We start from the raw sequence: 25,916 nt of genomic DNA, 5'->3' as shown, positions 1-25,916 counted from the left end.
TCCTGAAGGTGGCTGCGCAGGTCGATAGTGGTCAAGAAGGCATACGGCATGCTTTCCTTCATCAGAAGGGGTATTGAGTACAAGAGTTGGCAGGTCATGTTACAGTTGTATAAGACTTTGGTTAGGCCACATTTGGAATACTGCGTACAGTTCTGGTCGCCACATTACCAAAAGGATGTGGATGCTTTGGAAAAGGTGCAGAAGAGGTTCGCTAGGATGTTGCCTGGTATGGAGGGCTCTAGCTATGAATAGAGGTTGAGTAGATTAGGATTATTTTCATTAGAAAGACTGAGGTTGAGGGGTGATCACAGTGAGGTCTACAAAATCATGAGAGGTTATAGACAGGATGAATAGCAAGAAGCTTTTTCCCACAGTGGGGGACTCAATTACTAGGGTCACGAGTTCAAGGTGAGAGGGGAAAAGTTTAAGGTCGATATATGCGGAAAGTTCTTTACGCAGAGGGTGGTGGGTGCCTGGAACGCATTGCTGGTGGAGGTGGTAGAGGCGCGCACGATAACGTCATTTAAGATGTATCTGGACAGATACATGAATGGGCAGGGAGTAGAGGGATACAGATCCTTCGAAAATAGGCAAAAGTTTTAGATGGAGGATCTGGATCGGCGTAGGCTTGGAGGGCCGAAGGGCCTGTTCCTGTGCTGTAATTTCTCTTTGTCCTTTGTTCTTAGGCGGAAGTCCTACTGCCCCTGTTACCATGGTGTGCTTTAATTACTTTTGCCTCTTAAGTAAAGTCTTGAATTTTAGTGCATTAGTTTCTATATAATGACCTTGTTTCTGTTTTACATTTCTGCTTCACCTTTCAACAAGATGTTTCCTACAAAATGTATTGCTGCATTTTTCACATGTGCTTGGTAATGACCCACCAACAGTACCTCTTTTCATCTAGTTTTCCCCTGTCCTTGGTGCCAGGTCCGATATGGAGAACATTCAATGTGAGGAATCTCGTAATAAAATCTGAGCACCCAACAAATTGAATTTGAAATGAAAACAGAAAATGCTTGAAAAACTCAGCAGGTCTGGCAGCATCTGTGGAGAGAGAAACTGTTACTGATTTGAGTCCTTATGACTCCACGTCAGAGCTGACTTTTTGGAGGTGGAATGTGAGAACAGGAGTAGGCTATTTAACCTCTTAAATTTGTTCTGCCGTTCAGTGAGATATGGGTAATCTATGGCCCAGCCCTATATGCCCGCTTTGCCTCGTGTCCCTTAATATCACTTGAAGCAGCATTAATTGCCATTGCAGATGGGTGCTAGACTTCTGCGAGATTTTTGTTTGTAGAAGTGTTTGTGAAAGGTGTGACTAATAGTTGGATTATGTCCCCCGGTCCAAGACTCCCCAACCATAAAAATAGATTCTGTCAACCATTTTTCAATCATTAAACCTGTTGGAAGAGTTGCTACTCGGTGTTTAATTCCTGTATGATGAGCGGGTGTAAAGGCAGCAGTGAATACTATTATTTTCATTGTCTGTTGGTTTTTACAATGCTATCTGTTTGCCTTTCAGCAATATCAGCAACCCCAACAAACCATTTACAGCGTCCAGCAACAGGTTTGTGTAATTTATTCTTGGCAGTTTTAGATAGCTTGATTTCAGCAGGTTTCAGATTTACATTAAAACTTATTCCTTTTTGTGATGAGCCTTTGCAATTAACTTTTACCGTTAAAAGTCTGGCTAATAATGTCTAATTAATTCAAGATTGACATTTGATTGTGAATGTTTTCAGTAAGTAAAACGACATTGGTTAGATATCGTTTGAAAAGACCTCTGTGTGAATGAAGCCCGTCGAAATGGCTTAGATAGGGTGGACGTTGTTTCCATTAGCAGGGTAGACTAGGACCCGGGGGCACAGCCTTAGAATAAAAAGGAGTCACTTTAGAACAGACATGAGGAGAAATTTCTTCAGCCAGAGAGTGGTGGGTCTGTGGAATTCATTGCCACAGAGGGCGGTGGAGGCCGGGACGTTGAGTGTCTTTAAGACAGAAGTTGATAAGTTCGTGATTTCTCGAGGAATTAAGGGCTATGGAGAGAGAGCGGGTAAATGGAGTTGAAATCAGCCATGATTGAATGGTGGAGTGGACTCGATAGGCCGAATGGCCTTACTTCCGCTCCTATGTCTTATGGTCTTATGGAAAACATAAATGTATATTTCCCTTTCAGATGCTGACAGACCTGTCAGTTTCCCATGTTTGCCTTTTTTCAGTGCTGTATTTTCTGTTCAGATATTATGGGCGGCACTGTAGCACGTGGTATACACTTTTGCTTCACAGCTCCTGGGTCCCAGGGTCGATTCCCGGCTTGGGTCACTGTCTTTGTGGAGTTTGCACGTTCTCCCCGTGTCTGCGTGGGTTTCCTCCGGGTGCTCCGGTTTCTTCCCACAAGTCCCGAAAGACGTGCTGTTAGGTCATTTGGACATTCTGAATTCTCCCTCTGTGTACCTGAACAGGCACCGGAATGTGGTGACTAGGGGCTTTTCACAGTAACTTCATTGCAGTGTTAATCTAAGCCTACTTGTGACAATGAAGTTTCTTCTTAAAAAAAACGCTCAGTTTTGTTTTTTGGACTTGGCTGATTTTTAAGAAAGACTGGCTATCTGGTAAAGTTGTGTATCAGAACTGTCAAGATAGCACTTTTGTTCCCATTCTAAATCAACTAATTTGATGTGATGCAATAACTTTGACATCTTGCTTGATTGAGTTGTGGTTGGAGATGTTGTGGTGTTGCTGAATATTATGTTGTTTATTCCAATTATGGCATTTTGATATTCATGTGCACTGGAGGTCCTTGAAAAAAGTTAATAACAATAATCTTTATTGTCACAAGTAGGCTTACATTAACACTGCAATGAAGTTACTGTGAAAAGCCCCTCGTCGCCACATTCCGGCAACTGTTCGGGTACACAGAGGGAGAATTCAGAATGTCTAATTCACCTAACAGCCCGCTGACTTGGTGCCTCCTCCAGTTTGCTCATGTGCAGTGTTAAAGGTGCAGGGCTTTGATTTTGCAGCCTTGCGTAGCCACTGGACTAATAACACACTTCGGGTGTTCCAAGGTCAGCTTATGTGTCATTGCTGAAAGCTTGGGTTGTCCGTTTGCTTTCGCAAACTTTCAGTTCCCAACTAAATTCTTGACTGATCAATTCATGCCCGTCATGAAGACTGGGTCTGCATTCTTTCCCAACAAATGTTTTAGGAAATCACTGACCGTTCAAAAGAGGGTTACGGACCCCGGGAGTGTAAAAGGTATTATGTTAGACAGGCAGCATAGACGGTGCAGGTTTGCAGGCCTGTTCCCGTACTGTACTTTCCTTTGTTCTTGGGACTCAATTACCATTGAACGAGAATTTGTTCTGAGCAAATAGTAAGATACTTTGATTCTTGCAATATATTCCCAAAGAGTAAAGTTGTGATTCATTGTTCCTCAGTATAGTCATTGGGTAAACTCTCCAGTTTGCTGAATATGGTGGTAGGGGATCCTTTTCCTAATACTAATCACAAGGACCAAGATCAGCAGTCGTGACTTAATTATCTGTATTTTGCAGTCAACGGCAAGCAAATGGTGCCAGTTTATTGTACTTGCATGTACCCTTAGGCCTTGTGTACCTGCTGTGTGAGCAGGGCAAGCAATAATGTTTCTGTGTAATCAAAGATTCTTTCCTGGGATATGCAAAGCTTTAATCCGGAAATGTAAGTTATAATTAATACATCGAAAACCACAGGGTAAATGAAATAGCGAAAGAAAGATGACCTTATGAGATCCAGCAGATGGCAGTAGAGCGGAGATGCTGATTGGCTGTTGTGGGGAAAATTTGCATCAGTGCATTGCGGTCATCTTGAAGGTGGTTTGAGGAGGAGCTAATGTCAAGTGACAGTTAAACCCGAAACACTTCTTCAGTGTTTCCCTCCCTACCTCCTTCTCTAACCAAAAAAAAAGACAATCACTGTAAGGATCACAGCCGAGTTAAGCTCGAGGGAGACTCGAGGGCAGGTCGAAGTAGAAAGAAGTTGAACCGTGATGTCACAGCCTGCAGGTAAGTGATTGACTGGTAAGTAGTTTTTCTTTTCCCTGAGGTGTTACCGTGCGGGACGCAATAGTTGCTGAGTGAGTGCTTGCTGAGACGGGGAGTAAATGTTTTTAAAAACTTACTGTTGGGAGTTTCCAGTCAGAGTGAGGACAGAGTGACTGCTGGGTAAGTAGTAAAGATTTAAATTGTTTGCGCAGGCCCATAACAGCTGAGTGCTGTTCTTGTGTGGGGCACAGTGGTTGCTGGTTAAGTGTTTTATTTTTACCTGTATTTAGTTGGGCAGTTTCTAAACCCCAGACACTACACTTAGTGTCCCCCACCCTTCCACCTCCTTTAACCTAAGGGGTAGAGTGAATAACAGGTAAGCTCTTTCTTTTTCTTTTTTTTATCTAGAGGGGATGGCAGGGAAGGCAGTGCAATGTTCCTCCTGCAGAATGTTTGAGATGAGGGACGCCGTCAGTGTCCCTGCTGATTTACCTGTGGGAAGTGCACACATCTCCAGCTCCTCCGAAACCACGTTTGGGAACTGGAGCTGGAGCTGAATGAACTTCGGATCATTCGGGAGGCAGAGGTGGTCATAGATAGTAGCTTCAGGGATGTAGTTACTCTGAAGAATCAAGGTAGATGGGTGACGGTGAGAGGGGCTGGGAGGAAGCAGTCAGTGCAGGGATCCTCTGTGGTTGTTCCCCTCAGTAACAAGTACACCGTTTTGGATACTGTTGAGGGGGACGACCTACCAGGGGTAAGACACGGTGAACGGATCTCCAGCACTGAGTCCGTCCCTGTGGCTCAGAAGGGAAGGAGGGAGAGCAGGAGACAATAGTTATTGGGGGCTCAATAGTTAAGAGGGACAGATAGACGGTTCTGTGGCAGCGAAAGAGACTCACGGATGGTATGTTGCCTCCCGGGTGCCAGGATCCGTGACGTCTCGGACCGTGTTTTCAGAATCCTTAAAGGGGAGAGGGAGCAGTCACAAGTCGTGGTACACATCGGTACCAGCGACATAGGTAAGAGAAGGGACGGGATTTAAAACAGGCATTTAGGGAGCTAGGGTGGAAGCTGAGAGCCAGGACAAACCATGTTGTCATCTCTGGTTTGTTGCCGGTGCCACGTGCTAGTGAGGTGAGGAACAGGTAGAGAGTGCAGATAAACACGTGGCTGCAGGAATGGTGTAAGAGGGAGGGTTTTTGGTACGTGGATAATTGGAGCACATTCTGGGGAAGGTGGGACCTGTACAGACAGCACGATTTGCACCTGAACCAGAGGGGCACCAATATCCTGGGAGGGAAATTTGCTACGGCTCTATTGGGGAGGGGGGGGGGGGGGGGGGGGGCACTTGAGGGTTACAAGGTAGCAAGGAATGAGCTAAACAAAAAGGGCTTAGGAGAGCTAGGAGGGGGCATGAGAAGTCCTTGGCGGGTCGGATCAAGAAAAACCCCAATGCTTTTTACTCTTATGTGAGAAATAAAAGAATGACCAGGGTGAGGGTAGGGCCGGTGAAGGACAGTAGTGGGAACTTGTGCATGGAGTCAGAAGAAATAGGAGAGGCGTTGAATGAATACTTTTCTTCAGTGTTCACCAAGGCGAGGAGCCATGTTTTTGAGGATGAGTGTGTGATTCAGGCGGGTAGGCTGGAGGAGGTAGATGTTCTGAGGAAGGATGTATTAGCAATTTTGAAAAACCTGAGGGTCGACAAGTCCCCTGGGCTAGATGGGATATATCCAAGGATTCTTTGGGAGGCAAGGGATGAGATTGCAGAGCCTTTTGGCTTTGATCTTTGGGTCCTTGCTGTCCACGAGGATAGTGCCAGAGGACTGGAGAGTGGTGAATGTTGTTCCTCTGTTCAAGAAAGGGAATAGGAATGACCCTAGTAATTATAGGCCAGTTATTCTTAGTTCGGTGGTTGGGAATGGAAAAGGCCCTGAAGGATAGGATTTATGACCATTTGGAAAAATGCAGCTTAATCCGGGGTAGTCAACACGGATTTGCGAAGGGTAGGTCTTGCCTCACAAATTTGAATGAATTCTTTGAGGAGGTCACTAAGTGTGTAGATGAAGGTGGAGCAGTTGATATCGTATACATGGATTTTAGTAAGAAGTTTGATAAGGTTCCCCATGGTCGGCTCATGAAGAAAGGGGCAGCACGGTAGCCTTGTGGATAGCACAATTGCTTCACAGCTCCAGGGTCCCAGGTTCGATTCCAGCTTGGGTCACTGTCTGTGCGGAGTCTGCACATCCTCCCCGTGTATGCGTGGGTTTCCTCCGGGTGCTCCGGTTTCCTCCCACAGTCCAAAGATGTGCAGGTTAGGTGGATTGGCCATGATAAATTGCCCTTAGTGTCCAAAATTGCCCTTAGTGTAGGATGGGGTTACTGGGTTATGGGGATAGGGTGGCGGTGTTGACCTTGGGTAGGGTGCTCTTTCCAAGAGCCGGTGCAGATTCGATGGGCCGAATGGCCTCCTTCACTGTAAATTCTATGAAAAGTAAGGAGGTGTGGCTGAGAGAAATTTGCCCAATTGGATAAGTAACTGGCTATCACATAGAAGACAGGTTAGTGGTGGATGGAAAATTTTCAGACTGGTTACCAGTGGTGCACCACAGGGATCAGTGCTGGGTCCTCTGCTTTTTGCAATTTTTATCAATGACTTGAAGGGTGGGTCAGTAAATTTGCTGATGACACCAAGATTGTTGGAGTAGTGGATGAGGTGGAGGACTGTTGTAGGCTGCAAAGAGACATTGATAGGATGCAGAGCTGGGCCGAAAAATGGCAGATGGAGTTTAACCCTGATAAGTGCGAGGTGATTCATTTATTTAAAAAAAATTTGAATGCGGATTACAGGGTCAACGGCAGGATTCTGTGGAATGTAGAGGAACAGAGGGATCTTGGGGTTCATGTCCACAGATCTCTGAAGGTTGCCACTCGAGTGGATAGAGCCGTGAAGAAGGCTTATGGTGTGTTAGCGTTTATTAACGGGGGGCTTGAGTTTAAGAGCCGCGGGGTTACGCTGCAACTATACATGACCCTGGTGAGACCACATTTGAAGTATTGTGTGCAGTTCTGGTCACCTCATTATAGGAAGGATGTGGAAGCATTGGAAAGGGTGCAAAGGAGATTTACCAGGATGCTGCCTGGTTTGAGGAAAGGTTGAGGGAGCTCGGGCTTTTCTCTTTGAGCGGAGGAGGATGAGAGGCGACTTAATAGAGGTTTGTAAGATGATGAGGGGGATAGATAGAGTGGACGTTCTGAGACTATTTCCTCAGGTGGATGTAGCTGTTACAAGGGGGCATAACTATAAGGTTCGGGGTGGGAGATGTGGAGGGATGTCCGAGGTAGGTTCTTTACTCAGAGAGTGGTTAGGGTGTGGAATGGACTGCCTGCTGTGATAGTGGAGTCGGACACTTTAGGAACTTTCAAGCGGTTATTGGATAGGCACATGGAGCACACCAGAATGACAGGGAGTGGGATAGCTTGATCTTGGTTTCGGACAATGCTCGGCACAGCATTGAGGGCCGAAGGGCCATTTCTGTGCTGTACTGTTCTATGTTCTATCTTTACAGTTTCAAACTGAAGGAATGAGCGTGTTATTTTCAGGACCAGAGAGGTTTTTGGCTGTGTTCTTAATTCTTTCTTGGGATTTCTTGGCAAGGCAGAATTTATTTCCCATCTCTAATTGCCATTGAGAAGGTGATGGTGAGCCATTTTCTTGAACCACTGTATTGACTGTAGATATGCCCAAGTGCTGTTAGGAAGGGAGTTCCAGGACTTTGAGCCACGGACAGTGATGTACATACCTCAAAGACAGGCTGGGTTGTGGCTTGGAGGGGGACACGTGGTGTTCCCTTGTCCTTGCTGCTCTGTCATTCTAGATGGTAACACAGTGGTTAGCATAGTTGCTTCACAGCTTCAGGGTCCCAGGTTCGATTCCTGGCTTGGTTCTCTGGCTGTGTGGAGTTTGCACTTTCTCCTCGTGTCTGCGTGGGTTTCCTCCGGGTGCTCTGGTTTCCTCCCACAGTCCAAAGATGTGCCGCTTAGGTGGATTGGCCATGCTAAATTGCTCTTGGTGTCCAAAAAGGTTAGGTGGGGCTACTGGGTTACAGGGATAGGGTGGAGGTGTGGGCTTGGTTAGGCTGCCCTTTCCAAGGGCCGGTGCAGACTCGATGGGCCGAATGGCCTCCTGCACTGGTAATTCCATGGTGAAAGTCTTGAATTTGTAAGGTGCTGTTGAAGTAACCTTGTTGAGTTCCTGCAGTCCATCCTGTGCTTTGGAGATGAAGGGAGTGAATGTTTAAGGCGATGGATAGGGTGCCAGTCAAGTGGGTTCCTGTGGACTTCTGGTATCGGCATGTAGGAGGAAATCGCACGTTGGCTTGCTCGATGGGGGAGGAGCTGCAGAGGGTGGTCGAGGCCAACAAAGGGCTGTGAGCTAAATTGGAGGATCTGGAAAATAGATCGCGGCGGCAAAATTTGAAGATCGTGGACCTGCCCGAGGCCAACTGAGTACTTTGCCAAGCTGTTTGCGGAGTTGGTGGGGGAGGGAGGTGATCCCTCTCAGTATGAACTGGACCGGGCTCATCGCTCGTTAGAGGCTTAAACGGAAGGCCGCCAAGAGCAGTGATTATTTGCTTCCACGTGAAGGAAAAGGTCTTCAGTTGGGCGAAGCAGAAGGGGGAGGTGCAGTGGGCTGGAGCTGGTGTACATATTTACCAGGACTTCATTCTGGAGCTGGTGGGGAGGCGGGCGGCTTTCGGCTGAGTGAATACGACACTGTATGACAGTGGGGTGTGGTTTGGCGTAGCGTACCCAGCGAAGTTGAGGGTGACCAAAAACTCCAGAGCCTTTTATTTCGAAGTGGCGGAGGCGTTTGAAGGGGGAAGGATTGGAGTAGAAGTGAGGAATGAGACTGAGGACTGATCTTGGACCTCTGGGAGTGGGAAGAGAATATATAGTTCTATTTTTTACTTTATGCTATGGGCTAAATGGGATAGAGTTGTTTTGGACGAGGTAGGAGAGGGTGGGGGGTTTTTCTGTCTTTGTTATTTGTAGAGATGTTTTTTCTGGGGTCTGTATGTTTGCGCTGGATATGTTTGTTGGAGGGCGTTATATATTTTCTTGTATTCCTGGGACCCGGCCGGGGGGGCGGCAGGCAGGGGCCCCCCCCACATTTTCCCTCCATACCAGGCAACATCCTGGTAAATCTCCTCTGCACCCGCTCCAAAGCCTCCACGTCCTTCCTATAATGCGGTGACCAGAACTGTACGCTATACTCCAAATGCGGCCATACCAGAGTTCTGTACAGCTGCAACATGACCTCCTGACTCCGGAACTCAATCCCTCTACCAATAAAGGCCAACACTCCATAGGCCTTCTTCACCACCCTATCAACCTGGGTGGCAACTTTCAGGGATCTATGTACATGGACACCTAGATCCCTCTGCTCATCCACACTTCCAAGAACTTTACCATTAGCCAAATATTCCGCATTCCTGTTATTCCTTCCAAAGTGAATCACCTCACATTTCTCTACATTAAACTCCATTTGCCACCTCTCAGCCCAGCTCTGCAGCTTATCTATGTCCCTCTGTAACCTGCTACATCCTTCCGCACTGTCGACAACACCACCAACTTTAGTATCGTCTGCAAATTTACTCACCCACCCTTCTGCGCCTTCCTCTAGGTCATTGATAAAAATGACAAACAGCAACGGCCCCAGAACAGATCCTTGTGGTACTCCACTGGTAACTGAACTCCATTCTGAACATTTCCCATCAACCACCCCACCCTCTGTCTTCTTTCAGCTAGCCAATTTCTGATCCACATCTCTAAATCACCCTCAATCCCCAGCCTCCGTATTTTCTGCAATAGCCTATCGTGGGGAACCTTATCAAACGCTTTGCTGAAATCCATATACACCACATCAACTGCTCTACCCTCGTCTACCTGTTCAGTCACCTTCTCAAAGAACTCGATAAGGTTTGTGAGGCATGACCTACCCTTCACAAAGCCATGCTGACTATCCCTGATCATATTATTCCTATCTAAATGATTATAAATCTTGTCTCTTATAATCCACTACAGACGTGAGGCTCACCGGTCTATAGTTGCCGGGGTTGTCTCTGCTCCCCTTTTTGAACAAAGGGACCACATTTGCTATCCTCCAGTCCTCTGGCACTATTCCTGTTGCCAATGAGGACATAAAAATCAAAGCCAAAGGTCCAGCAATCTCTTCCCTGGCCTCCCAGAGAATCCTAGGATAAATCCCATCAGGACCCGGGGACTTATCTATTTTCAGCCTGTCCAGAATTGCCAACACCTCTTCCCTACGTACCTCAATGCTATCTATTCTATTAGCCTGGGTCTCAGCATTCTCCTCCACAACATTATCTTTTTCCTGCGTGAATACTGACGAAAAATATTCATTTAGTATCTCGCCTATCTCTTCAGAGTCCACACACAACTTCCCATCCCTGTCCTTGACTGGTCCTACTATTTCCCTAGTCATTCGCTTATTCCTGACATACCTATAGAAAGCTTTTGGGTTTTCCTTGATCCTACCTGCCAAATACTTCTCATATCCCCTCCTTGCTCGTCTTAGCTCACTCTTTAGATCCTTCCTCGCTACCTTGTAACTATCCATCGCCCCAACTGAAACTTCACACCTCATCTTCACATAGGCCTCCTTCTTCCTCTTAACAAGAGATTCCACTTCTTTGGTAAACCACGGTTCCCTCGCTCGACGCCTTCCTCCCTGCCTGACCGGTACATACTTATCAAGAACACGCAGTAGCTGATCCTTGAACAAGCTCCACTTATCCAGTGTGCCCAACACTTGCAGCCTACTTCTCCACCTTATCCCCCCAAGTCACGTCTAATGGCATCATAATTGCCCTTCCCCCAGCTATAACTCTTGCCCTGCGGTGTATACTTATCCCTTTCCATCATTAACGTAAACGTCACCAAATTGTGGTCACTGTCCCCAAAGTGCTCTCCTACCTCCAAATCCAACACCTGGCCTGGTTCATTACCCAAAACCAAATCCAACGTGGCCTCGCCTCTTGTTGGCCTGTCAACATATTGTGTCAGGAAACCCTCCTGCACACACTGTACAAAAAACGACCCATCTAATGTACTCGAACTATATCTTTTCCAGTCAATATTTGGAAAGTTAAAGTCTCCCATAATAACTACCCTGTTACTTTCGCTCTTATCCAGGATCATCCTCGCCAACCTTTCCTCTACATCCCTAGAACTATTTGGAGGCCTGTAGAAGACTCCCAACAGGGTGACCTCTCCTTTCATGTTTCTAACCTCAGCCCATACTACCTCTGAAGATGAGTCCCCATCTAGCATCCTCTCTGCCACCGTAATACTGCTCTTGACTAGCAGCGCCACACCTCCCCCTCTTTTGCCTCCTTCTCTGAGCTTACTAAAACACCTAAACCCCGGAACCTGCAACATCCATTCCTGTCCCTGCTCTATCCATGTCTCTGAAATGGCCACAACATCGAAGTCCCAGGTACCAACCCATGCTGCCAGTTCCCCTACCTTATTTCGTATACTCCTGGCATTGAAGTAGACACACTTCAAACCACCTACCTGAACACTGGCCCCCTCCTGCGACGTCAAAACTGTGCTCCTGACCTCTATACTCTCATTCTCCCGTACCCTAAAATTACAATCCAGGTTCCCATGCCCCTGCTGCATTAGTTTAAACCCCCCCCCCAAAGAGCACTAACAAATCTCTCCCCCCCCCCCCCCCCCAGGATAGTTGTCCCCCTCGGGTGCAGATGTAGACCATCCTGTCTGTAGAGGTCCCACCTACCCCAGAAAGAACTCCAGTTATCCAGAAATCTGAATCCCTCCCGCCTGTACCATCCCTGTAGCCACGTGTTTAATTGCTCTCTCTCCCTATTCCTTATCTCACTATCACGTGGCACGGGCAACAACCCAGAGATAACAACTCTGTTTGTTCTAGTTCTGAGCTTCCATCCGAGCTCCCTGAAAGCCTGCCTGACATCCTTGTCACCTTTCCTACCTATGTCATTAGTGCCAATGTGGACCACGACTTGGGGCTGCTCCCCCTCCCCCTTAAGGAGACGGAAAACACGATCCGAGACATCACGTACCCTTGCACCAGGGAGGCAACATACCAAACGTGAGTCTCTCACGCTCCCACAAAATCTCCTATCTGTGCCCCTGACTATCGAGTCCCCAATTACTAATGCTCTGCTCCTCACCCCCCCCCCCCCTTCCCTTATGAGCAACAGGGACAGACTCCGTGCCAGAGGCCGCACTGACTGCTTCTTCCCAGTCCCTCTTACAGTTACCCATCTATCTCCAATCTTTGGTGTAACTAATTCCCTAAAGCTGCTATCTATGACCCCCCTCTGCCTCCCGAATGATCCAAAGTTCTTCCAACTCCAGCTCCAGTTCCCTAACTCGGTCTTGGAGGAGCTGGAGATGGCAGCACTTCCTGCAGGTAAAATCAGCAGGGACACTAACGGCATCCCTCACCTCAAACATCCTGCAGGAGGAACATTGCACTCCCTTCCCTGCCATCCCTCTAACTTTCTACCAAGATCTGGCTAACAACTAAATTAAATTTTTTTTTAAATAATAATAAAATATGGTACTTACCTCACACCAATGGGTTTTATTATTATGTTAGAGGAGGAGGGTGGGTGGGAGACACTACACGTGTAGTGTCTCGGGTTTCCCCTCCACCAGAATTTATTGGTGAGGGTCTTCCCAGAAGTCCGCGGGTTGAACTTCCTGTTCCCGCCTTAAACACTAAAATTTAAAAAAAACAGCAAAGCGGGACCGAAAACGGGACCAGGTAAGTGTTTACCGCTGAAATTGACTAGCCTGCTCCGCTCCCGCTGAAATCGACTGAAAGTTGCTGCATAAGATCAAGATGCATGGCATTAAGGGTAAAGTAGTAGCATGGATAGAGGATTGGTTAATTAATTAATGGGTGTTTCTCTGTTTGGCAATCAGTAGCTAGTGGTGTCCCTCAGGGATCAGTTTTGGGCCCACAATTGTTCACAATTTACACACGATTTGGAGTTGGGGACCAAGGGCAATGTGTTCAAGTTTGCAGGTGACACTACGATGAGTGGTAAAGCAAAAAGTGCAGAGGATACTGGAAGTCTGCAGAGGGATTTGGATAGGTTCAGTGAATGGGCTAGGGTCTGGCAGATGGAATACAATGTTGTCAAATGTGAATAACAGCAAAAGGGATTATTATATAAATGATAAAATATTAAAACGTTGCTGTCCAGCGAGACCTGGATGTGCTAGTGCATGAGTCGCAAAAAGTTGGTTTACAGGTGATTAAGAAAGCAAATGGAATTTTCTCCTTCATTGCTAGAGGGATGGAGTTTAAGACTAGGGAGGTTATGCTGCAATTGTATAAGGTGTTAGTGAGGCCACACCTGGAGTATTATGCTCCGTTTTGGCCTCCTTACCTGAGAAAGGACGTACTGGGCACCCACCAGGTTAAGCCCAGAGTTGAAGGGGTTGGATTACAAGGGCAGGTTGAGGTAGACTGGGACTGTACTCGTTAGAATTTAGAAGGATGAGGGGGTATCTTCTGGAAACAAATAAAATTATGAAGGGAATAGATAGGATAGATGTGGGCAGGTTGTTTCCACTAGCGGGTGAAAGCAGAACTAGGGGGCATAGCCTCAAAATAAGGGGAAGTAGATTTAGTACAGTTTAGAAGGAACTTCTTCACCCAAAGGGTTGTGAATCTATGGAATTCCTTGCCCAGTGAAGCAGTAGAGGCTCCTTCATTAAATGTTTTTAAGATAAAGATAGATAGTTTTTTGAAGAATAAAGGAATTAAGGGTTATGGTACTCAGGCCGGAAAGTGGAGCTGAGTCCACAAAAGATCAGCCATGATCTCATTGAATGGCGGAGCAGGCTCGAGGGGCCAGATGGCCTACTCCTGCTCCTAGTTCTTGTGTTCTTAAAGGCCGATCGCAGCCCCCCACCCCCACAAATGCCGCAACCAATTGCGAGCTGCCCACGGCCGGCATTCTTAAAAGCCGGTCGCAGCAGTTGTGAACTTCCCGTGATTGGGAAAGTCACAACTGATCGCTCTACGACCCTCCCGACACCCACTCGCGATCCACCTGTGGGTCGCGCCTCTGAGTTTGAAAAACCCTGGCCTAGGAGGTGTGCAAAGGGGGGGCTGGGTTCGTAGGTTACAATGGGTGGGGGCGGATCAGGTCCAGTAGGCAGGGCATGGAGTTATGATGATAGTGGTGAGGAGGAGGGGTGGTGGAGAGAGAGAATGGGAGGGGATTGGAAGTGGAACGGGAGTGTGTTGGGAGGGCCAGTGAAGAGGTTGAGCGTGTTCATGCACTTTTAAAGTTTGTGGCTGTGTTACATGAGACTTATTTGACGGTGAAACATCAGCTGAGGCTCAGGAACGGCTGGGTAAGCCAAGTGTTTCATTCGGGGTTTGACAGCAGGGCGTGCGGTGTAGCGGTTTTGGACAGTAAGCGAGTGAGGTTCTAGGTGGTGGCGGATCAGGGGGTAGGTATGTGATAGTAACAGGGGCATTGGAGGGTAGGTTGGTGGCGTTGGCAAGTGTGTATGACCCGCATGGTATGTTGCCTGCCCGGTGCTAGGGTGCGGGACATCTCTGACCGGCTTGAAAGGATACTGGAGAGGGAGGGGGAGGATCCAGTTGTTGTGGTCCATGTCGGTACCAACAACACAGGCAAGTCTAGGAAAGAGGACCTGTTTAGAGATTATAAAGAGCTAGGATTCAAATTAAAAAAACAGGTCCTCAAGGGTCATAATCTCCGGATTACTGCCCGAGCCACGTGCAAATTGGCATAGGGAGGCAAGAATAAGGGAAGTTAACACGTGGCTTAAAGAGTGGTGTGGGAAAGAGAGGTTCCTTTTCATGGGACACTGGCATCAGTTTTGGGACAGGGGAGACCTATACCGTTGGGATGGTCTCCACCTGAACCGAGCTGGGACCAGTGTTCTGGCAAAAAGAATAAATAGGGTGATCAATAGGACTTTAAACTAAAGATTGGGGGGGAAGGGAAAGTCAGGGAACCAAGAGGTGAAGTAATCAGTGGGAAGCGTAGCTGCTTAGGAATACAAAAAAGCACGAAAAGACAAAACTCAGGAGAGGTTACGATAGTCCCCATCCCACAAAATATGACAGTGTATGGAAAGGCTCAGTAAACCAAGGTCCACCACACTAAGAAAACAAAAAGGGACGGTCAATAGAGAATTAAAGGTGCTATATTTAAATGTGCGCAGTGTACGGAACAAGGTAGATGAGCTTGTGGCCCAGATTGTGACTGGCAGGTATGATGTGGTAGGCATCACAGAGACATGGTTGCAGGGGGTTCAGGACTGGCATTTAAACATCCAGGGATTCACAACCTATCGAAAAGACAGGGAGGTGGGCAGAGGGGGCGGGGTTGCCTTGTTAATTAGGAATGAAATTAAATCAATAGCACTAAATGACATAGGGTCAGATGATGTGGAGTCTGTGTGGGTAGAGTTGAGGAGCCACAAAGGCAAAAAAACCATAATGGGAGTTATGTACAGGCCTCCTAACAGTGGTCAGGACCGGGGGCACAAAATGCACCACGAAATAGAAAGTGCATGTCAGAAAGGCAAGGTCACAATGATCATGGGGGACTTCAATATGCAGGTGGACTGGGTAAATAATGCTGCCAGTGGACCCAAGGAAAGGGAATTCATTGAATGTTTACAGGAGGGCTTTTTGGAACAGCTTGTGATGGAGCCCACGAGGGAACAGGCCATTCTGGACTTAGTGTTATGTAATGAGCCAGACTTGATTAAAGATCTTAAAGTAAGGGAGCACTTGGGAGGCAGTGATCATAATATGGTAGAATTCAATCTCCAATTTGAAAGAAAGAAGGTAGAATCAGATGTAAAGGTGTTACAGTTAAATAAAGGTAACTACAGGGGCATGAGGGAGGAACTGACGAAAATCGACTGGGAGAAGAGCCTAGTGGGAAAGACAGTAGAACAGCAATGGCAGGAGTTTCTGGGAGTAATTGAGGACACAGTGCAGAGGTTCATCCCAAAGAAAAGAAAGGTTATCAGAGGGGGGATTAGGCAGCCATGGCTGACAAAGGAAGTTAGGGAATGCATCAAAGCAAAAGAGAAAGCCTATAATGTGGCAAAGAGTAGTGGGAAGTCAGAAGATTGGGAAGGCTACAAAAACAAACAGAGGATAACAAAGAGAGAAATAAGGAAAGAGAGGATCAAATATGAAGGTAGGCTAGCCAGTAACATTAGGAATGATAGTAAAAGTTTCTTTAAATACATTAAAAACAAACGGGAGGCAAAAGTTGACATTGGGCCGCTCCAAAATGACGCTGGTAATTTTGTGATGGGAGACAAGGAAATAGCTGAGGAACTAAATAAGTACTTTGCGTCAGTCTTCACAGTAGAAGACATGAGTAATATCCCACCAATTCCGGAGAGTCAGGGGGCAGAGTTGAATATGGTAGCCATCACAGGAGAAAGTGCTAGAGAAACTAAGAGGTCTAAAAATTGATAAATCTCCGGGCCCAGATGGACTACATCCTAGAGTTCTAAAGGAGATAGCTGAAGAAATAGTGGAGGCGTTAGTTATGATCTTTCAAAAGTCACTGGAGTCCGGGAAAGTCCCAGAGGATTGGAAAATCGCTGTTGTAACCCCTCTGTTCAAGAAGGGAACAAGGAAAAAGATGGAAAATTATAGGCCAATTAGCCTAACCTCGGTTGTTGGCAAGATTCTAGAATTCATTGTTACGGATGAGATTTCTAAATTCTTGGAAGTGCAGGGTCAGATTAGGACAAGTCAGCATGGATTTAGTAAGGGGAGGTCGTGCCTGACAAACCTGTTAGAGTTCTTTGAAGAGATAACAAATAGGTTAGACCAAGGAGAGCCAATGGATGTTATCTATCTTGACTTCCAAAAGGCCTTTGATAAGGTGCCTCACGGGAGACTGCTGAGTAAAATAAGGGCCCATGGTATTCGAGGCAAGGTACTAACATGGATTGACGATTGGCTGTCAGGCAGAAGGCAGAGAGTTGGGATAAAAGGTTCTTTTTCGGAATGGCAACCGGTGACGAGTGGTGTCCCGCAGGGTTCAGTGTTGGGGCCACAGCTGTTCTCTTTATATATTAACGATCTAGATGACGGGACTGGGGGCATTCTGGCTAAGTTTGCCGATGATACAAAGATAGGTGGAGGGGCAGGTAGTATGGAGGAGGTGGGGAGGCTGCAGAAAGATTTAGACAGTTTAGGAGAGTGGTCCAAGAAATGGCTGATGAAATTCAACGTGGGCAAGTGCGAGGTCTTGCACTTTGGAAAAAAGAATAGAGGCATGGACTATTTTCTAAACGGTGACAAAATTCATAATGCTGAAGTGCAAAGGGACTTGGGAGTCCTAGTCCAGGATTCTCTAAAGGTAAACTTGCAGGTTGAGTCCGTAATTAAGAAAGCAAATGCAATGTTGTCATTCATCTCAAGAGGCTTGGAATATAAAAGCAGGGATGTACTTCTGAAGCTTTATAAAGCATTAGTTAGGCCCCATTTAGAATACTGAGCAATTTTGGGCCCCACATCTCAGGAAGGACATACTGGCACTGGAGCGGGTCCAGCGGAGATTCACACGGATGATCCCAGGAATGGTAGGCCTAACATACGATGAATGTCTGAGGATCCTGGGATTATATTCATTGGAGTTTAGGAGGTTGAGGGGAGATCTAATAGAAACTTACAAGATAATGAATGGCTTAGATTGGGTGGATGTAGGGAAGTTGTTTCCATTAGCAGGGGAGACTAGGACCCGGGGGCACAGCCTTAGAATAAAAAGGAGTCACTTTAGAACAGACATGAGGAGAAATTTCTTCAGCCAGAGAGTGGTGGGTCTGTGGAATTCATTGCCACAGAGGGCGGTGGAGGCCGGGACGTTGAGTGTCTTTAAGACAGAAGTTGATAAATTCTTGATTTCTCGAGGAATTAAGGGCTATGGAGAGAGAGCGGGTAAATGGAGTTGAAATCAGCCATGATTGAATGGCGGCGTGGACTCGATAGGCCGAATGGCCTTACTACTGCTCCTATGTCTTATGGTCTTATGGACCCTAACTGGGATGATGTAGGGTTCGTGAGGAAGATATGTGGGACCATTCCAGGCTTTGATTCGCACAAGTTAACAGTGCAACTTTGTGCAGGAGTGATGGCTGGACTGGTTGCAGTCGCATTCACTTACCGAGTCCCGGGGGGGGGGCAGCAATGACTGGGCTTGTGGAGGACTTGGGAGGAGTGGACCCGTGGAGGATCTTGCACCCGAGAGCGGGAGTATTTTTTTTTTCTCGGTTCACAAGGTTTATTCGAGGATAGATTTTTTTTTTGTAGTAGGGAAGGTGCTGCTGGCTGAGGTTAAGGGATCAGAGTATTCGACAATGGCAATATCAAATCAGGCGCCGCATTGGGTGGACATGGTCAAGGAGAGGGGATCCATGCAGAGGCAGGGTTGGAGATTGAACATGGGGTTGCTGGGGGACCAAAGTAATTGTGAAAAGATCGGAAGGGTACAAAGAACAATACAGCACAGGAAGAGGCCCTTCGGCCCTCCAAGCCTGTGCCGACCATGGTACTACCTAAATTAAAACCGGATGCACTTATGGAGTCCGCATCCTTCCATTCCCACCGTATCCGTATATTGTTCAGATGCCCCTTAAATGCTGCTATCGTAACTGCTCCCACCCCTCCCCAGGAAGCGCATTCCATATATTTTCCCATCCTCTGTATAAAAAAAAAAACTTGCCTCACACATCTGTACTAAACCTTTCCCCATGCAGTTTAAACCAATGTCCCCTAGTATTTGACTCTCCTTTCCTAAGAAAGAGCATCTGACTAGCCACTCTGTCCATGCCACTCAATCTTGTAGACCTCTATCAGGTCGCCTCTCAACCTCTGTCATTCCAGTGAGAACAGACTGAGTTCATCTAACCTCTCCTCACAGCTAATGCCCTCCATAACCGGCAACATCCTTGTAAACTGCTTCAGTACCCTTCCCAAAGCATCCACAGCCTTCTGGTAGCGTGGCAACCAGAATTATACACAATATTCAGAATGAAGCCTAATTAAGGTCCTGTCCAGCTGCAACATGACTTGCCAAATTTCATGTTCAGTGCCCCGATGGATGAAGGCCAGCATGCCGTATGCCTTGTAGACCACCTTATCCACATGCGTTGCCAGTCTTGATCGATGGACATGCACGCCCAGATCTCTCTGCCTGCCAGTACTCGCAAGAGTTCTACCATTTATTGTGTAATCTCGACATGCATTGGAACTTCCAAAGTGCATTTCCTCACACTTGTCCGGATTAAACTCCATCTGCCATTTCTCCGCTCAAATCTCCAACCAATTGTTATGGGCCAGGGTTTAGAAAACTCCAAAGTATATCATGGAGTTCACCTGACCTACAACTGCTTATTTATTTTGGTTACAATGAGCACAAGGGCCTACCTTTCAGGTGTTAATTAATAGAGGCCTTAAGCACTTTAATCAAAAACGAAGTTTATTCTACGAATTTAGTTAACATTTTTATAAACGCACACAGTAAGCATTTTTATCAACTACAAACATAAATACCCCACACAGGTACACTACTCTGTGGAAAACCCTTAATAAATCCCCCCCCCCCTTAAGCTGTTCCAATTTAATAACAATCCCATAAACCAGTACCCCTTTTCAAAGGTGTGGCCCAGCACACAGCACTCATCCTAGTTTGGATGCTGTTGTGTCCTTTCCAAAGCAAAAGATTTGAATTTCTACCAGAAAACAATTATTTCTTTTCAAGTTATCAAGCAGTCTGGAAACGGCTTTTAAAATGCAGATAGAGAGACTTTTCTTTTCAGCCTGTGCTGTTCAAACCCAAAACAAAAGTAAAACCAACTCAAAAATGAAAGTAAAAGCCCAGAGCCACAGCCCAGCTCCATCCACACAATGACATCACTGAAGTCATGTGATACGACAAAACATTTCTTAAAGGGACACTCCCATGACAGCTTGCATCCTGCTGTATCCTCTGACAATCCTCTTCACTCTCTGCAACTCCACCAATTTTTGTGTCGTCTGCGAACTTACCAATCAGACCAGCTACATTTTCTTCCAAATCATTTATATACACCACGAACAACAAAGGCCCCAGAACTGATCCCTGTGAAATGCCGCTAGTAACAGCCTTCCAATTGAGGAGTACGTGGGTTTTAACGGCACAAGGCAGGTATAGCAGGCGGAGGTATGGGAGGCTGAAGGCGGTGGTGAGGGGGAGGTGATCTCGTTTAAGGCCAAGGTGGATAAAGAGGAGAGGGTGGAATTGATCAGGGGTTATGGGGAGAAGGCAGGAAAATGGGGATGAGAAAAAATATCAGCCAATGGCGGAGCAGGCTCGATGGGCCAAGAGGCCTAATTCTGCAACTTATGGCCAAGGTTGATAGATGAGGTGGAAAGGAGTTACGCGGGTGATGCAAATCTAGCACTATTCGACAGAAGGAGGGAGCTCCTTATTGGTTTTAATTGGTTGTCCATGAGGACGGCGGGCGAGCGAGGAAAGCAGTTGTTGAGTATGGGCAAAAAGCATTCTGGCAGGCCAACTTTAGAGGGAGGTGATGGCGAGGGAAATTGTCCAGGTGCGGTATAGGATGGTGAAATTGGGGGTGGCCCCGGACCAGATCAACAGGGTGTTTGAGGCGTTATATGCAAAGTTGTATAGGTCGGAGCCGCCAGGGGATGCGGGAATTCCTGGGTGGTCTGGAGTACCCGAGGAGGCGATCGGGAAGGGGTTGCTGCCACAGACTTTGGGGCTGGCCTCAGTTTCCTTACTGCTGAAGAAGGATAAGGACCCGACGAGTGTGGGTCGTACAGGCTTATATCACTACCAAGTGAGGATGCGAAGATATTGGCGAAGGCTCTGGCGGCTAGGTTGCAGGGGTGCCTCGAGGGTGATAGGGGAGGACCAGATGGGGTTCATGAAAGGGAGGCAGTGTCCTCGAATATTTGGAGGGTGCAAAATGTAATTAAGACACCGGCTGAGGGAAGGGCAACAGAGGTGGTGTTTGTGCTGGATGCAGAAAAGACGTTTAATTGGGTACATAGAACATAGAACAGTACAGCACAGAACAGGCCCTTCGGCCCTCGATGTTGTGCCGAGCATTGACCGAAACCAAGATCAAGCTATCCCACTCCCTGTCATTCTGGTGTGCTGCATGTGCCTCTCCAATAACCGCTTGAAAGTTCCTAAAGTGTCCGACTCCACACCCTAACCATTCTCTGAGTAAAGAACCTACCTCGGACATCCTTCCTATATCTCCCACCCTGAATCATATAGTTATGCCCCCTTGTAACAGCTACATCCACCCGAAGAAATAGTCTCTGAACGTCCACTCTATCTATCCCCCTCATTATCTTATAAACCTCTATTAAGTCGCCTCTCATCCTCTTCCGCTCCAAAGAGAAAAGCCCGCGCTCCCTCAACCTTTCCTCATAAGACCTATCCTGCAAACCAGGCAGCATCCTGGTAAATCTCCTTTGTACCCTTTCCAATGCTTCCACATCCTTCCTATAATGAGGTGACCAGAATTGCACACACTACTCCAAATGTGGTCTCACCAGGGTCATGTATAGTTGCAGCATAACCCCGCAGCTCTTAAACTCAAGCCCCCTGTTAATAAACACTAACACGCTATCAGCCTTCTTCATGGCTCTGTCCACCCGAGTGGCAACCTTCAGAGATCTGTGGACATGAACCCCAAGATCTCTCTGTTCCTCCACATTCCTCGGAACCCTGCCGTTGACCCTGTAATCCGCATTCAAATTTTTTCCACCAAAATGAATCACCTCGCACTTATCAGGGTTAAACTCCATCTGCCATTTTTCGGTCCAGCTCTGCATCCTATCAATGTCTCTTTGCAGCCTACAACAGCCCTCCACCTCATCCACTACTCCACCAATCTTGGTGTCATCAGCAAATTTACTGACCCACCCTTCAGCCCCCCCCTCCAAGTCATTGATAAAAATTGCAAAAAGCAGAGGACCCAGCACTGATCCCTGTGGTGCACCACTGGTAACCAGTCTGAAAATTTTCCGTCCACCACGACCCTCTGTCTTCTATGTGATAGCCAGTTACTTATCTAATTGGCCAAATTTCCCTCTGTCCCACACCTCCTTACTTTCTTCATGAGCCGACCATGGGGAACCTTATCAAATGCCTTACTAAAATCCATGTATACGACATCAACTGCTCTACCTTCATCTACAATCTTAGTTACCTCCCAAAAGAATTCAATCAAATTTGTGAGGCAAGACCTACCCTTCACGAATCCGTGTTGACTATCCTGGATTAAGCTGCATCTTTCCAAATGGTCATAAACCCTATCCTTCAGGACCTTTTCCATTATCTTCCCAACCACCGAAGCAAGACTAACTGGCCTATAATTACCAGGGTCATTCCTATTCCATTTCTTGAACAGAGGAACAACATTCGCCACTCTCCAGTCCTCTGGCACTATCCCCGTGGACAGCGAGGACACAAAGATCAAAGCCAAAGGCTCTGCAATCTCATCCCTTGCCTCCCAAAGAATCCTTGGGTATATCCCATCTGGCCCGGGGACTTGTCGACCCTCAGGTTTTTCATAATTGCTAATACATGCTTCCTCAGAACATCTACTTCCTCTAGCCTACCTGCCTGAATCACACTCTTATCCTCAAAAACATGGCCCCTCTCCTTTGTGAATACTGCAGAAAAGTATTCATTCAACGCCCCTCCTATTTCTTCTGACACCATGCACAAGTTCCCACTACTGTCCTTGACCGGCCATACCCTCACCCTGGTCATTCTTTTATTTCTCACATAAGAGTAAAAAAACCTTGGGGTTTTCCTTGATTTGACCCGCCAAGGACTTCTCATGCCCCCTCCAAGCTCTCCTAAGCCCTTTTTTTTCAGTTCATTCCTTGCTACCTTGTAACCCTCAAGCGACCCTACTGTACCTTGTTTTCTCATCCTTACATACTCTTCCTTTTTCCACTTGACAAGATATTCAACGTCTTTTGTGAACCATGGTTCCCTCACACGGCCATTTCCTCCCTGCCTGACAGGGACATGCCTATCAAGGACACGCAGTATTTGTTCCTTGAACAAGCTCCACTTTTCATTTGTGCCTTTCCCTGACAGTTTCTGTTCCCATCTTATGCTCCCTAATTCTTCCCTAATCGCATCATAATTACCCCATTCCAATTATAAACCTTGCCCTGCTGTATGGCCCTATCCCTCTCCATTGCAATAGTGAAAGACACCGAATTGTGGTCACTATCTCCAAAGTGCTCTCCCACAAACAAATCTAACACTTGGCCCAGTTCATTACCCAGTAACAAATCCAATGTGGCCCCCCCCTCTTGTCGGCCTATCCACATATTGTGTCAGGAAACCCTCCTGCACACACTGTACAAAAACTGCCCCATCCGAACTGTTCGATCTATAGAGGTTCCAATCAATATTTGGAAAGTAAGGGCAGCACGGTGGCACAGTGGGTTAGCCCTGTTGCCTTACGGCGCCGAGGTCCCAGGTTCGATCCCGGCTCTGGGTCACTGTCCGTGTGGAGTTTGCGCATTCTCCCCGTGTTTGCGTGGGTTTCGCCCCCACAACCCAAAAATGTGCAGGGCAGGTGGATTGGCCATGCTAAATTGCCCTGAGAGACAACTACTCTGAGACCGCCACACCTGTCCATAATCTGTTTTGGCAATTTCTGCCTCCACATCTCTTTCTATTTGGGGGCCTATAGAAAACTCCAAACAATGTGACCGCACCTTTCCTATTTCTAACTTCGGAGCATATTACCTCAGTAGGCAGATCCCTTCAAACTGTCTTTCTGCAGCAGTTAAACTATCCTTGATTGACAATGCCACTCCTCCACCTCTTTTACCACCTTCCCTACTCTTACTGAAACATCTATACCCCGGAACTTCCAACAACCATTCCTGTCCCTATTCTAACCATGTCTCCGTAATGGCCACAACATCATAGTCCCAAGTACCAATCCCCACTCCCAAGTTCACCTACCTTATTCTCCTACCAATGCTCCTTGCATTGAAATAGACACACTTCAACCCACCTTTCTGTCTGCCGGTACACTCCTGCGACCTTGATACCCTCCTCAGTACCTCACTACTCCCGACACTGGCTTCTGGAACACAGCTCGTTTTCTCATCCCCCTGACAAATTAATTTAAACCCTCCCCGAGGAGACATAGCAAATTTCCCTCCCAGGATATTGGTGCCCCTCTGGTTTAGGTGCAAACCGTCCTGTCTGTACAGGTTCCACCTTCCCCAGAATGTGCTCCAATTATCCATGTACCTTAAACCATCCCTCCTACACCATCCCTGCAGCCACGTGTTTATCTGCACTCTCTCCCTGTTCCTCACCTCACTAGCACGTGGCACCGGCAACAAACCAGAGATGACAACATGGTTTGTCCTGGCTCTCAGCTTCGACCCTAGCTCCCTAAATTCCTATTTTAAATTGCCGTCCCTTCTCTTACCTATGTCGTTGGTACCGATGTGTACCACGACTTGTGACTGCTCCCCCTCCCTTTAAGGATTCTGAAAACACGGTCCGAGACTTCACGGACCCTGACACCCGGGAGGCAACATGCCATAGAACATAGAACAATACAGCGCAGTACAGGCCCTTCGGCCCACGATGTTGCACCAAAATAAAAGCCATCTAACCAACACTATGCCATTATCATCCATATGTTTATCCAATAAACTTTTACATGCCCTCAATGTTGGCGAGTTCACTACTGTAGCAGGTAGGGCATTCCACGGCCTCACTACTCTTTGCGTAAAGAACCTACCTCTGACCTCTGTCCTATATCTATTACCCCTCAGTTTAAAGTTATGTCCCCTCGTGCCAGCCATATCCATCCGCGGGAGAAGGCTCTCACTGTCCACCCTATCCAACCCCCTGATCATTTTGAATGCCTCTATTAAGTCTCCTCTTAACCTTCTTCTCTCCAACGAAAACAACCTCAAGTCCATCAGCCTTTCCTCATAAGATTTTCCCTCCATACCAGGCAACATCCTGGTAAATCTGCTCTGCACCCGCTCCAAAGCCTCCACGTCCTTCCTATAATGCGGTGACCAGATGCGGTGACTGTACGCAATACTCCAAATGCGGCCGTACCAGAGTTCTGTACAGCTGCAACATGACCTCCTGACTCCGGAACTCAATCCCTCTACCAATAAAGGCCAACACTCCATAGGCCTTCTTCACCACCCTATCAACCTGGGTGGCAACTTTCAGGGATCTATGTACATGGACACCTAGATCCCTCTGCTCATCCACACTTCCAAGAACTTTACCATTAGCCAAATATTCCGCATTCCTGTTATTCCTTCCAAAGTGAATCACCTCACACTTCTCTACATTAAACTCCATTTGCCACCTCTCAGCCCAGCTCTGCAGCTTATCTATATCCCTCTGTAACCTGCTACTTCCTTCCACACTATCGACAACACCACCGACTTTAGTATCGTCTGCAAATTTACTCACCCACCCTTCTGCGCCTTCCTCTAGGTCATTGATAAAAATGACAAACAGCAACGGCCCCAGAACAGATCCTTGTGGTACTCCACTTGTGACTGAACTCCATTCTGAACATTTCCCATCAACCACCACCCTCTGTCTTTCAGCTAGCCAATTTCTGATCCACATCTCTAAATCACCCTCAATCCCCAGCCTCCGTATTTTCTGCAATAGCCTACCGTGGGGAACCTTATCAAACGCTTTGCTGAAATCCATATACACCACATCAACTGCT

The 25,916-nt window shown here is 47.1% G+C and overlaps 1 protein-coding gene across 6 annotated transcripts in view; it reads left to right on the top strand.

Moving 5' to 3' along the window:
- The window catches only part of ccar1 (cell division cycle and apoptosis regulator 1), a 409,621-nt gene that overhangs the window by 16,875 nt on the left and 366,830 nt on the right, over nucleotides 1-25,916 (top strand). For all 6 annotated transcript variants that reach the window (XM_072478734.1, XM_072478736.1, XM_072478731.1 and 3 more), the window contains exon 4: nucleotides 1,523-1,567. In XM_072478734.1, the coding sequence (XP_072334835.1) occupies nucleotides 1,523-1,567 (45 nt within the window). The remainder of the gene's footprint in view (nucleotides 1-1,522; nucleotides 1,568-25,916) is intronic.

Source organism: Scyliorhinus torazame, chromosome 16 (assembly GCF_047496885.1).
Source record: "Scyliorhinus torazame isolate Kashiwa2021f chromosome 16, sScyTor2.1, whole genome shotgun sequence".
NCBI lineage: Eukaryota > Metazoa > Chordata > Chondrichthyes > Carcharhiniformes > Scyliorhinidae > Scyliorhinus > Scyliorhinus torazame.
Note: the sequence above shows the minus strand (reverse complement) of the source record. Positions and strands in the feature narration are given on the sequence as shown.